Source organism: Helicoverpa armigera, chromosome 8 (genome assembly GCF_030705265.1).
Source record: "Helicoverpa armigera isolate CAAS_96S chromosome 8, ASM3070526v1, whole genome shotgun sequence".
NCBI classification, from domain to species: Eukaryota; Metazoa; Arthropoda; class Insecta; order Lepidoptera; family Noctuidae; genus Helicoverpa; species Helicoverpa armigera.
In genome coordinates this window covers 1,563,758-1,580,315 of record NC_087127.1, presented here as the reverse complement: position 1 = coordinate 1,580,315, position 16,558 = coordinate 1,563,758, and the positions used below count along the sequence as shown (strand labels likewise).

Here is a 16,558-nt window from a genome sequence, read left to right as displayed (position 1 = left end):
AGAAGCCAGTAAGTCTGACCAGTCTAACAAAGGGCTATTGGATTGCCCGGGTAACTGGGTTGAGGGGGTTAGATAGGGCAGTCGCTCCTTGGAAAGCACTGGTACTCAGCTACATCCGGTTGGATTGGAAGCCGACCCCAACATGTTTGGGAAAAAGCCTCGGAGGATGATGATTGCGAGCCCTCGACCACGTGATGACGGTTAATAACGATAATTAAATAAAATTATCACAAAAACAGTGAAATCTATCTTAAAGGTTAAATAAAAACTCGCCAATGAAATACAGTAGTGATTTATTCTTATATAACACATAAGTTACAAAATACATAAACAGTTATATAGGTAACAAAAATCGTGACTAGCGATACGGACACGCGTACGAGTCGATGTGAAGACGACATACTGGTTTATGATACACTGTGGTATACTGTGGCGTTACAAGAACATACTACACAACTGGAGACTTCATTGTTGTTGCTTTTTTTCATATTGGCTAACATGTAAGCCTAATTTGAATAAATTTAAATTTGAATTTAATTTATCAGTTCAATTTACAGAAAAATAAGGATTTGTGTATTTTGTTTGCAGAATACAGGTAATTAGATGTTATTTAGTAATTCCAGTTGTTACTTGTTACTTTTGCGAAAAAAGAGATTTTTGTGGCATGGCAAATAAAAAACCTCGTGGAACTTTGCACATTACAATTCGTGTGCATAAGTCACTCACACAAACTTAGCAATAAAAGCTGCTTTCATCATAATAGTTCACGAACGATTTGTCTATGCCGTCTTAGTTTAAAGTTCTTTTTGAATTTTGGCAAAATCCTGGAAATAAAGATTTATAATATAACGCCACAGTTTCGCAAAATAATTTGAACACTAGATGCCCCACATTAACTACTTTAAATCAGCAAACTAAATTAATAAACAAAAAAAAAATAATTCCTTTCAAGGATCATATTTTATTTACTTCATTTTTGCAATCGAATAAAACAATAAACTGTAAATAAATGAAAAACTCATGTTTTGTTGAAATATTGAAAATAAACTATTAATAAATGGGTAAAGTTGATAATGATTAGTCGGAATTGACCGGGTATTGTAAATAGAATTACTATTTTTCAAAAGAAAATACTCGCCGAGATGAAGCGTATTTACTAAGTCTGGCAATTTATTTATCAAATATTTTTTGGCGAAAATAAAAGTTAAAATGAAGGCGTTTGAGCAATACCATCTTTGTTTCACACCCTTAAACTATTAAAATTATACAGCAAGGCACAACAAGCAAGCCTGTGTCTTCCAGAGGGAATCTCTTGACAAGACACCAAACACGACTGCTCATATCAACCGGTCATTTCGCACATAAACCATACAAAACTTTACCCAAGTCATATATTTTGGCACTGCACATAGTGTAGAAAATTAGAACGCTCCTTTATATTACAATATAATACTCGATTAATGTTCATTATTGTAGAAAATAAACCCTATTATTATTTATGTTTCAATCGCTATTACAAATTCGACTGTGCAAAAAATTCTTTACTTAACCCAGTCAGTATTTAGCCAGTGATTTTGTGAACTACCCGGCTAAATTAGGCTTTATTAAAATCACATTAGGTATCGAATGTAAAAGGCGTCTTCGAGACGGACGATTGCTTCAAATGACACAAAATACATTTTATCGCGTCAAAAATATTTAAAAAAAAAACATGTTCGCCAAAAAGTCTGAAGTAATCGTCGTCTGACCTTTTGAAAATAAATTTGATTTCAATTTCCGATTTAAATTGAAACAAAAAAGTAAAATTTTTCACATAATTACATTAACCTTACAAGCTATTGCTAACTTAATATATTTCGCTTTATATTTTATATAATACACTCAGGCACACTGCATTCTGAATTATACCATATTATCATAAACAAAAAATGATTAAGGAACTTAGAAATCTGAAAATGAAAAAATACGATAAATACTACTTTATGTAGTATCTCTGGCTTTATTTGTATTCGGGGAACGGGGTATTTGTATGTTCATTATAAATAATAAAGATCCCGACGAATTGAGAACCTCCTCCTCTTTGGGAAGTCGGTTTAAAAAAATAAGTATAAGCTTGGCCAAACGTTTATTTTAAATGAAAATCAAAGTATGTATTGTATGTACAAAAGTAAATAAAAATACTCGACTAGCTGAATTCCATTACACTTGTGTTCTAATAAAATTTCTCACAACCAGATACAAATTATTCAAATGTCTCAAAGATTCAATCAACATCAGGCTATGTTCAACCGTAAAAAAGTAAGTATACACATGCATTAAATTGTAAATTTTGGCATAATTCAGAATGCATATACATTATTAGTTGGGTATTCGCTCATAAATAATGTAAATTCTAACACCATGTCTCTATACATAGCTTTTAAAGGAATGGCCTAATTTTTAGGGTAAAGGGGGGTACTTGACTGGCTGAACAATCTGTTTTTACAATAAGGCAGTTTTTTTTATTATGAAGTATCTATAATATTATGCCAAAAAAGATGCACATATAATCATATATTTTTTTATTCAAACACGGGCATTTTCCCGCATCGCAGCAAAACATTATTTCTTTGCATTTATTATTATTTTATATTTTGAGCCACTTATTAAAAAGCCAAAAATATTAGGCACTTAAAACTATATCTACGTGCTTCTTTCCATTACAACTGCGATGCGGAAAAATACGAAAATGTTTTAAGAATAAACCAAAAACAAAAAATTGATTTTTAAGTCGCGGAATCTCTATGGTCTTTGGCCATAGATTCGCAACGAATCGAGTCACAAGTAAAAAAAGAAAAATATAATAAATTAAATTTAGCTTCCACGTTGAACTAAATACAAATAAAAGTTTTTTTCGATTTCCTCACACTTATAAAATCAGTCAATAAAATTATTATGATAAACGATCATGCTTCGATTTTCATACTTCGTCAAGATTTTACTATCGGACAATTTTGGCTTCCAAACATATTTAGGAACAAATTTCATTAACCTCATACTACATGTAAATGGTCATTTAGCACTATATTTTAGACACAATTCACGGCTATACCTGACGTCATTTAACATAGCCTGTCAAAACACTTTTTGATTTTAAAGTCAATTTCATAAAAACATTTACTGCTTCATCATCAGCCTATCGCAGTCCACTGCTGGACATATGCCTCTCCAAGTGCACGCCACTGAGATCGATTTTCGGCTGCATTTACTGCTTAACATATTTTAATTTGACGGAAACATTTTTACATATTTATTGTAAGAATATTAACTTTCATGGTATTTGAAATTGATCTCATTAATTTTTATTTATGGCAATCCAATTTGCCAATGACAATTGAGATGAGAAGCAAGTAGAGCTTCTTATTAACAAAAACATTTAACATGACGTTGGAGTCATGAGTCGATCTATCTCATTTCTTTAGAATGAAATATTTACAAAAAAAAATTGGTTAAAATCAAATATGGCGGCCCTGTCAAATGATGTCACAATTATCAGCCATTGCTATTCATCTAGCAGCCATTCAGTACTCCCAAAAAGAGGAATAATTTTTAGGTTTATATTGAAATCATAAATATTTATATCCTATGCTAGTCAAACGAATATTTAGGCTTATGACACAGCTAATACGGCTTCTACTAGGAATATCTTTTTAGGACACTATACACGTTTTTATGTAATGTTTAATTGAAATTTCGTTACAGGCGGAAGCATTTTCTTTTTTACTCACAAAATGTTATATATGTTTAACTACAAAAACTTATTTGAATCATATATGGCAGTGTATTTGTTGGGAAGTACTAACCAACATAGGTTTCTGACCAGTTTTAACAACTCCCGATAAGTATGACAGAAAATTAGTGCTGGTTGCATCGTTGCACCATAGAGTTATATGGATAACCATACTATGAACAGCAGTTAAATCACTGTTTTGACCAATTGGTAGCAATTTTACGGCTGGTTATGGTTTGGTTATCGTTATAATTACATGGTGCAACCCACTCTTATTTCTAACCAATTCTTTTCAAATGTTTAAGTAGCCTTTACAAATCATACCTTTATGGAAGTGATGAAACAGTACCTTATTTTCTTCTCATGTATTAAAAAAATTGAATACAAAATATGGCAACTATAATTTTTAATTTTGAAACACCAATTAAACATTACTTAAAACCTTTATAATAATATCTTAAGTCGAGAAATGTATTTATTTTACATTTAATGCTTGACTTCTAAACACGACTTGTGTAGCATCAAAAATTAGTTTAAACCTCAATCTTTACTATAAAAGTGCGATCGCTTTCATTCACATTGAATGTTGCCATTTAATACATACAATATTACAAGATAAAATAATGTTTTAATGAATAATCCAAAAATAATATGATTGGGACCTAAATGTAACATTTTTACTTGCCTTAGGATATCCGAGATCAATTGGTAATTTTTTTTATTTATTTTTTTAACCTAAGGAACTTTCATCACAACTTTTTTCCCCTTTTTTTTTACTGAAAACGATCGCACCTCGTCCCAAGATCAGAGATTCACATACAATACAAACTATTCGATTTAAGGCATGTCTATTAAGTTTGAGACTCGCAAGCGCCGCTCTTCTGTACAGTAAACTTAGAGCTAATATAAATATATTTATATACGGTATATTCGTGTGCGCTATACTGTATATAATTACAACTAGTATATACTTATCATGGTTAGCCCGAACACATTTCTGAATGCTCGTCCCACGCTGCTACCTGTGGACAATTAGGAATACTATCTAAATAATGACTCATATTACTTTGATTCGTTGAGAGAAGCGCGTAACTAATTAATACCCCCACGGATCGATCATCATATGGTTAAGCTATACTTGGCGCGGTAGCTCCGCGGATGGGCAACCATCTTGTCAAAACAAGTTTAACTTGTTTCGGAAAGCACGATAAATTGGTGAGTCCCGGCTGTCACTTGTACATCTCTGACAGCTTTTACGGGTATTCAGAAGACTGAAAGTCAGACAACCAGTTTTACCAAGGGGTACAGAGTTGGCCAGGTAACTGGGTTGAGGAGGTCAGATAGGCAGTCACTCCATTAAAACACTGGGACTTGGCTACATCCAGTTAGACTGGAAGCTGTGCCCAATATAGTTGGGTACAGGCTAGGCAGATCATGACCATCACTTTTATAAAAATCCTTATTACAGTTCAATGTGGCGACGTATGACTAAAGTGACGTATTATGCAGGCAGCTTTATCATGGTTTCTGGTTACTCACCTGACAATCACGACTGCAATACCACTGGTTAGCGCAACCAGCACAGACGAACTGCGCGTCTCTACGCCTGCAGCCCTGGCACAGCGGCGCGTCGTCCGCCGCCTCCGCCGCCTCGCCGGCCTCCGCGCCCGTCTCCGCCGGGGCTTCCGTGCCGCCCTCGTCGATCACCAGCCGCCCTGAACCGGAGCCTGATGGAGAACCGGACGCTTCGCCTTCTGATGCTGGACTTTCTTCGTCGTCCTGTAATGTATGAGGATGGGTTAAATTTTGGGAGAATGTTCCATGGTTATGTGACTATTTCAGCATTGAGTTGTATAAAATACATTAAGTTACAAAAAAATAATTGATTAAACTTATTATCCGAAGAGATATTTTTGCCGGTATCACCAAATCAATTTTAAATCTTAACATAATTTATAATATTGGACCGTTCTATCGATATTCACCTGATGTGAAAACTGAATAATTTACACATTAAAATAATTACTAGCTTCTGCCAGCGGTTTCACCAGCCCTCTAAGGACCTCTCGCAACTGGCCCAACGGTTTGTATACAGAAAAAGTTAAAAACATACCAGTTCACAATGTTTATCTTTTATAATACTTTCTGGTGTATTTATTCTAACTTACCAACTGTACAACTTCCTCAGTCTTCTCAGGCTGTGGCTCGGGAGGCGGGGTCGGCTGCACCGGCGTGATTGTAATCTCGCCGCAATTCTACAACACATACATATTTACTTAACTTCAAACACATTAATGAACATAGTACATTATATAGGCATACATATTAAATTATATAAGTATTAAAAATATATTCCAATTGTCTTATTCCATAATCATTTATGTAAGAGCTTAGGAGCACATGAATATATTTCCCTTTTTAACCGACTTTCCGCAAAGTAAGAGGTTATCAATTCGGTTGTTTTATTATAAGTTATACATATGTATCCCAAGAAGTATGATCATGTTAACATTTTGAGTAGATTGACAACATGCTATATTGAATGTGAATGACAAACATGATGACCCAATAAACTGCTTAAAATTGTTATTTTTAGACCCCCCCAGTTAGTAAATTTTCCCCTGGCTACATAGATAAATGATTAATGTGCACCTAAGCCTATGCATATTATATATATTTATATTTTAAATAACGCAGTAAGCAGGGCGGAGCGAATCACGTTCAACCAATCAGACGCTTGCCCGGCTGCATTATTAACATTTGAGAAAAATGGCAACATTTTTTGCTAAATATAAATTAAATCAATGATAATTTTGGGCCCAAGTTCGTTGAATACATAGACGTCCGTTTTTATTTAAAAAAAAAAACAATGTTTACTTTAAAAATTAAACTCAAAAATTCATAGTAAACAGATGTTTTAAGAAAGCCGACGTGAATTTGGGCTTTTTATAATTGAGATTTGAGAAGTGGACGTTAAAGCCATTTTTGTCAAATGTATATTTCGCACAATAATTTGTTACATAGAGTATTTTTTGCATTCTATATATTCATATAAATAATTTATTTCCCGCAATATAATAAGATGCTGTAAAAAAGCCGAAAATGGCTGTGAACTTTGCCAATACATACATTATTTAGTACATTTTTTACGATACATATATGATTTTTATAATTTTGACAGTAAATATATATGGTCTGTATGTATATATTTGCCTACAGGAGTATAGGATATAATATTTTTTGCTCATAAATGTTTTTTGATATTATGGTCCATGATTATGAGGTGGCATTATCAATGAGCATTGCCAGACTCACAAAATTCAAATCAAAATTTTTGAAATATAAAAAGTTGAAGCTAATTAGATGAATGTTAAAAGCAAATATTTACTGCAGTAAGTTTTGAGATGAATCAATATTTTTACTTATTATTTGCTTTCTTTAAGTTGCCCTTAACATTCAAATAGATTTTGCAAATATTTTTAAGATTTTGACACATTACAGCATCAGAGGCGTGCATTTAGGCCCATGATCATTACATTTGAGCAGGACACATTTCAGTATAAAACCTTTTCGAACAAAGCATAGACAATGTGTCACAACCCTAAACAGAGCAGCTTCAACTCTTTAAAACCATAACATAAACTTAAAAACTAAATTTTGAATTTGGAATGATCAAGGCCAATCAGCACACCAATTGTTATAATCTCGTACATTAGTGGTACCTTGGCCTGACCGAAAGTTGGTAACGTTGGCGCACTCTGTTTCCTTTCCGGCGACATGAGCAGTTTAGCCAACGTCGGGGAGTAACTCTGAGACGCAGGAGACGCCTGCTGGAAGGTTGGCAACACTCATTTCAAGCTAGTTTGCAAGCATTATTGCCATATACAAAAAAAAAGAAAATATTAATGGAAGCTGGGATATGAGTATTTCTACAAGCAATAAAATGATAATTTGTTTTTTATTTAGATACCTTGGTGAGAATGCCGTGGAGTAAGGAGTTCTGTTGTGTTGACTCCTGGCTGGTGGTGACAGGTAGAAGAGATATTTCAGGGTACGGTGGTGGTGGTGGCAGCCTGGGGCTCGGAGACGCTAATCTCTCCGCCTGCTTCACAGACACATGTACATCTTCGTGGTTTCTCTCCTGTCTCCTCCTACCCTCGGGCCTGACATGGTGTTCTGGCCTGTTGGTGATTGTTTCCGGAGGCCTGTTGGGTATGAGGCCTGAGTTGGCTTGCTGCATGTTGGCAAACTGGACCAGAACGTCTTTGAAGGAGAGGCCGTTCGGTAGACCACCAGCTTGGATTTGTTGGAGGCGTTCTAACATCGCTTTCTGGTTCTGAAATTGACAAAAAAAAAATAGAATTTAATATATTGAATGTAACACGTAATTTTAAAGACTGCATAAAACGCCTAAAACTTTTGTCTTCACTGAAGTGAACGTTGCGCATGTAGCTGCGCAGAAAACAATTCTAGGTATCAGCTTCTTTCTATTTCTTATTCTAGGTAGGAGCGGCTAGTGGGGTTGGATACATGCACTGACTTATGCGTGGAATTTAGTTGCGAGACGTCATCGAGCTTTACGAGAACTGTAGTAAGTAATATTATATATTGAACAATGACATAGAAGGGGCATCATTGATATTCTTTTTCAGAATGTCCATACTTATGTTAAACTATGTTAGAAGTTTTTTTTTTTAAGTCTATTCAATTTAAACGCACAGCATTTACTTACATTCTAGTATTCTAGTGATTTACATTCTAGTACACACTACATGAGTTAATAACCGACATATCAAAATGCAAGAGGTAAACATCGTGATGTGGCCCACCCACTTATGATTACACGGTAAATGCATGGATTATTATGAATGAATCTATTTAACTTGAACGGTAAATAGTAAAATATTAGCAGTATATATTATTATCAAAGAAGTTCTCAATCTAAATAGTTTGTTATATAAAACAACTAGTTTCACCTACGTCTTGAGGGACCTACTTCTCTATTCTGTAACAGGTTGAATGTCCTTCCCCCGGGTCTAAGCTACCTCCCCACAAATGTTCAGCCAATTTGGTTTGGCTGTCCTAGAGTTGTGTAACTAGTGTAAATAAAACGACTTTCTCTTAGATGTAGATTTTTTTACAATAATTTTGCGTTTTGTATCAATTAATTTAAGAATTTATATTTTTGAGGAATTTGAGAAAAAAATGGGCATTGCATTTTTGTTACTAAACAAAAACCACTTGAGAATTAGCAGAATTTTATGAAAGCGCAGGCATGACAAGTTTTCTTCAAGAGATTTTCCCGACTACGAAACTTTACCACGCCAACAACTCCGTAAGTCAAGACCTTTATAGCCTTAAGAAAAACTTTCTTGCAAAATAATAATAAAAATATATGTATAAGTAAGTACAACGGTAAAACTAGCGACTAGTTGATTGATCGAAGGCCGTTTGAATCCTAGCGCAGTCATAGATATTGGATCAAGGTGACACTCTGTCACTCACCCATAGACTATACTAGTTTGTAAAGGTTAGATATCTTAAGTTTTTTTTTTGTGTGGTACGGAAAAGTACTGGGTAAGAGGTAAGTAGGTATTACGTTTAAGAGGGGTTCTCTCTACATATTTTCTGTAGATCTATGTCTATGTATATGTGTTTATGGGTATTTTTTGCGCGAACGCGTTTCTCAGCAAAAAAGATAATATTGTTCTTGTTCAAATAACAATTTAAACTTGTACTATAATTGAAGAGCAAAAATTTAAGATCACAGTAAAGATTCTAAAAATCTAAGGTATTATATTATAACAATATAATTTTACGTTTGTAAATAATTATGATAACTTTTTTTCTTTCTATAGTAGCTTATCTGTTTAGTTGTAAAAAATCAAAATCTACATTTCTTTGTAAATGATTGAAATAAAGTTCATTCTTTTAACACACAGCTATCTCAATCAAACTTCCATCAATTAACTTTCTACACCCCACTTTTCTGCCTACTCCCTAATCCGCCAATTCAAATTTCGAACATACAACGTCATCAAACCTTCGCCTACCCGCAAACGACGTCAGTCCGCCATCACAAGTGGACCAGTACTGTTCTACGGCACAGACAGTCATTGACAATTGGGGTCAAGGAACAAAATTACAAATTAGATTATTGACTCGACTGTAAACTCTAGCGATAGTCTATGCTGTTTATGTAATGTAAAGAGTTTGTATATTGAATATGAATTCAGATAGATGTTTGATTGATGTCCTCTCGTTTTTGGCGGGAAAACGTGAGGAGTTTGGGAAAATGATGTATGAAAATTCATAAAAAGTCTTTCTAAAATGTTCTTTGGTGGATTTTATAATTAAAGTAAAGTTTGCTAAGGGAAAAAGTGCCTACTTTTTTTCATAGATTGTTGAATATAACTTTTTCAATTTCTATGAGCGTTAAGCGTAGTAGCGAAAGAAGTCGTAGTTAGAGATAGTCATAAATTGACATTTTGTCTTAAGCATCGAAAACAACTCTGAAGCAATAATTGTAAAACCTTTTAATAAGAAGAACACTTACCATATCCAGATTATTAAACAGCATATTCAAGCTATTCAGATTGTTCATACTATCCATCTTCGGCGCTATAGGTCTTGGCGCATTCATCATATTAGGATTCAATATGGACTTCATTCTCCGACCTCTTCTGGGCGTCACTTCAGGGTTCCTCTGCCTATAATCTGCTATTATCGACTTCACATCTTTTGTAGGACCTTGTCGGCCCATGGGAAGCCCGAAGCTAGAAGGTAGCTGCCCATTCATGTCTCTAGGGAAGCCAGTGAGATGGCCAGGCATCATCATTTGCTGTGGGAATACTGGTTTCGGCATCGACATATGCGCTTTGTCGTATGGAGGCGGCAACCCAGACATTGGGTTAAAATGCGTTGTAACTGGCATAATTGGCGTCTGCATCATAGGACTGATCGTAGACCCAGGCTGTTTGAGTGCCAACCCTGAAATCTCATCACTTTTATCGATAGCTAAGTTCTTCGCTTGGTTCAGATAATCGAAAGGATCCCTATCGCGATCAGCACCGTTGATTTCAGCAGATTTTTCAAAGGACAGCACCTGTTTTCGTCTTAAGAGCCTTAGAAGAATTTCCTCTTTGACTTTTTTTAGGTGTAGTATATTGTTCCATTCATGTTCTTTCTTTTGTGCCAGTTCCCTTAACGTTTGTATTTCCGAGAGCAGTTGTTCCGTATGCCTTTGTATTTCGTCTACGTTGTTCTTGGTGGCTGTCTGAATGTAATCGTTGATCATCGTGTCGTGTTGAGGGAAAGTCTTCTCTACTTCTTGACAGAGTTTCTTCAACGGCGACTCAGTGTCAACCTCTTCACTTGACCGTCTTTTCGTTCCTTGTTCCTCCTGAAATGAGAAATTGTGTTAGCTTATCGGTTAGGCCCAGCAGTTAAAGCGCCAGCCTCCCAAGTACAAGTGTGAAGGTTCAATTTAAGGACAAGTAAGTACCAATGTAATTTTTCTAAGATATGTTCTGTCTAAGTACCTATGTCTTGGACTAATCTTTCGAATGAACACTTATATTTTGTTGCGCAATTAGTTTTAGGCAATACTTTAATTTAATGCGACCTTAGCTTTATAGGTTTTTGAACCATATTACTTTTACTAAATCGCTCATACTTGCTTACCGCGCTTCAGTATATTAAAGTTCCCTGTGCGACTTTTCAAACAGATAGATTTGAAAGCAACAATGAAAACACGGGATTTTCCTATGGAAATCGGCCATGACTTCTACGCATTACTTAACCCCGGCTTGGGGAAATAAAAACATAAAACATGTTTACAAGTACATAGTCATATAATGCGCCTGCGACGTTCGAGTGCTTAACGGCAAGCCACGCCTCTTTTTGAATGGAGCCATGTCCGCCATTTTCAAAAATACTGGTCGCTCCTTTTGGAATTCTATACTTCTTTTGAGAAGGGCTAACCAGAAAGTAAGGATACGGTCTAACTATAGGACCAATTTAAGTTAGGTAGGTACTCATTTTACTGCCCAAAAAATCTATAACATGGAAATTCTTCACCACTGTCAAATATACGCGAAAAAAATCATTGTTGATCTGTCTACTGTCTACAGTACAGAATAAATTATAATAATTGTATTACGTTACGACGCAAGCGCATTTCGAGTGCAATATCGCCATATTGTTCAATTTTACCAACAGCTCGTAACCTTGAGAAAGATCAAGTGTCATGGAAGGTCGTTTTGCAACAAGTTTTTACGAACAGACGGTTAGGTCAAATGCTGAGTTAAAATATCGATGAGCGTCTAAGAAAGAAACTGTATTTTGAAATGCATAGTGGATACTCAGGCTTGTTGTCTTTCAAAGGCTTGTAAAAGTAGGCCGGATCCACGTTTCTTGGGTCTACTGACGTTTTATAATTCTGAGATTAGTCTACTTGGTATAATAGCAAATGGTAGTTCTCCAAAGCCTGATTACGACGAGCATTTTCTATTTAATTTCATTACCAACTCGTCTTATTACGTTCATCTTCGAAGCACAAGTAATAAATGACCTAATAGTTCGAGGGACCGCTTAGCAACAAAACGGTCTCATAATGATCCCATAAGGCAGTTCACCCACTAGCGAAGAGTTCTTTTAAATTGTTCGGCGCTGTTGGATTTCAAATATATTTTTGTCTACAGTCTGCGGTATAGTGTGTTCATCGCCTAATTGTGCCCGCCTGAAAGCCTCGGTACGGAACTTCGGTTGATAATATAAATTGATATAACGTTCTTGAGGTCAGCATATAATACGTAGGTATTCGTGTACTTTACTAGCGAAACTTTCCAGCTAAACATAGCCTAGAGATTACTAAGGAGTGGCCATACATAATGTAGGAACAAATGAAAAGCTACAATGTCGAATTTTATGACAGTTGTGTAATAACTTACAGACACTCTTTAGTGAACTGTAAACATTCGATGGTCATTTATATTTACATAAAAATAAAAAATAATTGTTTCCTTTTACTTTGTAACAACAAGAAGTATATTACTTTGTAGAAGAAAATCGTACGTATCGGTAAGTTATTTAGGCCCATCACAGTACAGTGTACTTTCAAATAGATGCTGAGCGGAATTCTGACGACATCAGAACATTGCGGGATCGACAAATGTTTGAAATACACATTTATTTTCGAGAATATTGAGTAGGGACAGACAGGGATACATGGCCAAGGACTTCGTTTTATAATATGTTCTACAACCTACAGAGCATCTTAACTTTAACTTAAGTTAATCCTAACCCACTCAATTGCAGTAGGTCTTCACACTAAGTAGCTGTAGATTGTATGTTTACAAACACCACAAGTGACTGTGTTTACATCTCAATGACCCATAATATTGTCAGTATGAGTATTATGCATTAGCACAATGCTTCAATTTCTACCAATACCACACTATAGAGTAAACTAGCCGTTTTCCCGCGGTTTTACCCGCGTCCCGTGGTAAATACTGCCCGTACCGGGATAACCTATGTTTCTCAACATAGCCTATGTTTCTCGTGGATAATGTAGCTTTTGAATGGTGAAAGAATTTTTAAAAACGGTCCAGTCGTTTTTGAGCCTATTCATTACAACCAAACAAACAAAGTTTTCCTCTTCATAATATTAGTATAGATAACAAATGGAGTCTTATAAGTCTCTTCTACATCAGAGTAGGCAACTAGCAAAAGGTCAGAGAAGCAATCTTGATATGACTTTTTATAAAATACTTTTTTTTTTAATTTTTGCACATATTATGCAAAACAACTACTGCTTAAAATAATATTTCAATTGATTAAGTAATTTCTATTTATTGTTATAAAGTAGATTTTTAATTAAACTTTATAATTATGTAACAAGATTGTGTACTTTTAGTCTTACTTCATTACGTTCGTACTTCATAGAAAAAACTGAAGCTATATTATAATTTTATAGAGGCCTTTAGTCCTCTTTCTTAATAAGCCTTAACATGTGTCCAGAGCTGGGGAATTAAGATACTCACCTTAGTAACATCCCCATTCATTGGCTTTGGTTTAGGCTTTTCCGTTTTCCGTTCCACTTTCTCTTCGACCGTGACCACCTCAGTCATATCCACATCAGCTTCCCGTTCCAACTTTTTCGGCTCCTCAACAACCATAAGCTCCTCCTTCACAGGACTTGGCTCCTTCTTTGGGACCTCAGCAACTACAGGAGCATTTTCAGGAGCAACCGGTTTCTCAACTACTTCGGGAACTGGGGTCGGTTCCGCTACGGTTGCTGGCTCATTCTCAGGTTGGGTTGTTGCTTCAGGGGAAGGGTTTTCGGCAACCGCTGGGGGACTATTCTCTTCTTTTGTCAATTCCTCTGAAAGAGTTATTGGTTTAAGTCATAGGTTTGACTGACCTATTGCATTTTAGTTTTTGTTTTGTCAATAACTGAGACTAATTGGAACAAATATGAATGTAACAGATATTTGTAAATGTGGAATGTGTAGAGATTTTTTAAGGGTACCCATTGAACGGACCCATAGAAAGTTATTTTAATCTAAAAATAATTGTGAGAGACAATAATAAGATTAAGGTCCTGTACTTTTTTTCATTCAACATGAATTGGTTATTTCAATTGTAATATTATGTCATGTCATAATGTAATAAGAATTTGATCCAACTTAGACATTCAATGACCTAAAACATTTTTTCTGAGTAGATGCTTTTTTCATAAATAACAAAATGGTTTTTAGAATTTCTTTAGGATTCCAAACCAACAATGCAACAACAAAAAACTATGGTATCCTGCAATAAATTCAAATGCTTTCAATTGAGTCTACTTGATCTCTGCCCTATTGTCTACAATTGTATAACTTTTTTATATTGTCAAGTGCAGTTTCACAGCAAGAATATGATGAATAAAGTGAAACAGCTCAATAGATGAAATTACTGCATAGTACATGCTCAACATGCAATCAATGACATTCTTTAAATTCTTTTAAACTTAATTCATATTTATACAAGGTGTGGTATTAAAATAACAGCCATTTTTTGTGACATACAAAGAGATTTGCTATCGAAAGAGGTTTATATTCTCTAATAGGCGCAATATCCATTACCTTTGACATTCTCAGCCTGGACATTTAGGAAACTATCACTACTTCCATTCTGGCTCTCACTTATATTTTTTTCTTTGGCATCATCATCACAGTTTCCCGCCTTTTCTTCGTCAAGTTTCTCGAGCACCACTTCTTGCGATACCGGCTCTTTGATCCTGTCGAGTTCGGCTTCGTCTATAGCCAACGGATCCACCTCATTCTCGGCACCTGCATCCCCCGTCGGAGACACATCAACACCACCGTGGCTCTTCGGAGATTCCACTATTTTCAAGCTTATATCGTTCATGTTTATTTACATATTTCCGATTCACAAGTCACTGCACAGTGTCACCACGCCGCGCATAGGTTCAATGACTTTAAAATGACCATTTGTAACCATAGTACAGCAATTTTTATCTACATCCAACTACCATAGGTTCGTAGAAGTTGTACAAAAACTAAATAAATTATATAAACAACACTAATTCCTAAATTGTTTGTAATTTCTATCCCATATTGGGTAATATCACAATGTACTAGCAATAGCAGCCGTGAACTCTGGGGTCATTGTGACTAATTTCGTGACAATACTTTCATAAACGCTATCTTAACTTATCACTGCACATCGTTTTCATTATAAATTAGTTTATATTTAAAAAATACTTTTGTATTCTATTTAATAATCAGCAAAATAAATGCTATAGCGCTAGGACGCAAATCGCACGCGAACTACACAGAGTTGCCATATTCTATAAGTAAAAAAGCTGTAAAGTACTGGTGAATTCTGGTGAACCACTTAAAGTGGTTTCTTAACCAACCGCACAAAAAGTTTTGCTGTAAATAATCTATGAAATATTGTATATGATGTTTAAAATCTTTCCTAGTATGTTGCATACAGTATAGTGCATTTCATATATTCAGATTAAAATCTACCATGGAACTTTATTTTTACCAATGGCAAGAGGGAATCTTGTGCGTTCAGTTGAATGCAGCATCATATTCATACAAATTTTCATGGACTATAATTAACTCACATAATTATTTCTAAAATCAAGAGATAGTATGTATTTCCACATACTTTCCATAGAAATCATATATGTGTGAAATAACAGAAAAGTGAAACTCGTTTCAAAAATGTATAATAAATGATATAGTTTTGCAAATGCTACGCGAAATGGGAAACTAAACATCCGGCGGATGCACATGAGATGTTAATCACATATCGTTTAATATTTCTAGATTTAATTATGCAATTTTGATAGTTAAAAATATATTATATTGTAAATTATGCACTCACTTATTTGTTACTTTCAATGTATTCACTTCCTACGAGTTACATACATAAAAAAATAGTCAACTTATCTCATTTCGAATTTTCCGCCAACACTAACAAAAGTTAATAGTGATGGGTCTTTGTAATCAATCAATCGATTACACAAAAATTTTGCAAATAGATATGTACACACGATACGATACATAATCTAGGATTTAATTTAAATGCTTGATAGCTTCCAACTGATGGAAAACCGTTTTACTTCCTTCAAATAATTATGGGTTTTCAAACATTTTTATTTAAAATAGTAGGACTATTTTAAAGTTGGAAGATTTAAAAAAAATAAATATTTTAAAATCTTTAATGAAGTTACGAGTACTGTTTAATAAAATACAAGTTGATTAAAACTGC

At 34.8% G+C, this 16,558-nt stretch overlaps 1 protein-coding gene across 2 annotated transcripts; it reads right to left on the bottom strand.

The window, feature by feature from the left end:
- Positions 1-276: 276 nt before the first annotated feature.
- Positions 277-15,634, bottom strand: LOC110383030 (uncharacterized). Of its 2 annotated transcripts, XM_021343742.3 has the most exons (8): positions 14,896-15,634; positions 13,813-14,153; positions 10,326-11,171; positions 7,740-8,105; positions 7,492-7,599; positions 5,938-6,024; positions 5,309-5,548; positions 277-4,791 (listed from the first exon to the last, which is right to left on the bottom strand). In XM_021343742.3, exons 1-8 carry the CDS (start codon positions 15,179-15,181, stop codon positions 4,750-4,752), a joined length of 2,316 nt encoding a protein of 771 aa, XP_021199417.3. In that variant the 5' UTR covers positions 15,182-15,634; the 3' UTR covers positions 277-4,749. The 2 variants fall into 2 exon arrangements, with proteins under 2 accessions (XP_021199417.3, XP_063891841.1); XM_064035771.1 differs by lacking the exon at positions 7,492-7,599.
- Positions 15,635-16,558: the final 924 nt, after the last annotated feature.

Coding starts and splice junctions, on each gene's coding strand:
- LOC110383030 (XM_021343742.3), bottom strand. CDS start 15,181: ATGAACGATATAAGCTTGAAAATAGTGGAATCTCCGAAGAGCCACGGT. Junction 14,154..14,895: donor CCAGGCTGAGAATGTCAAAG/GTAATGGATATT, acceptor TAACTCTTTCAG/AGGAATTGACAAAAGAAGAG. Junction 7,600..7,739: donor TCCACGGCATTCTCACCAAG/GTATCTAAATAA, acceptor CCAACCTTCCAG/CAGGCGTCTCCTGCGTCTCA.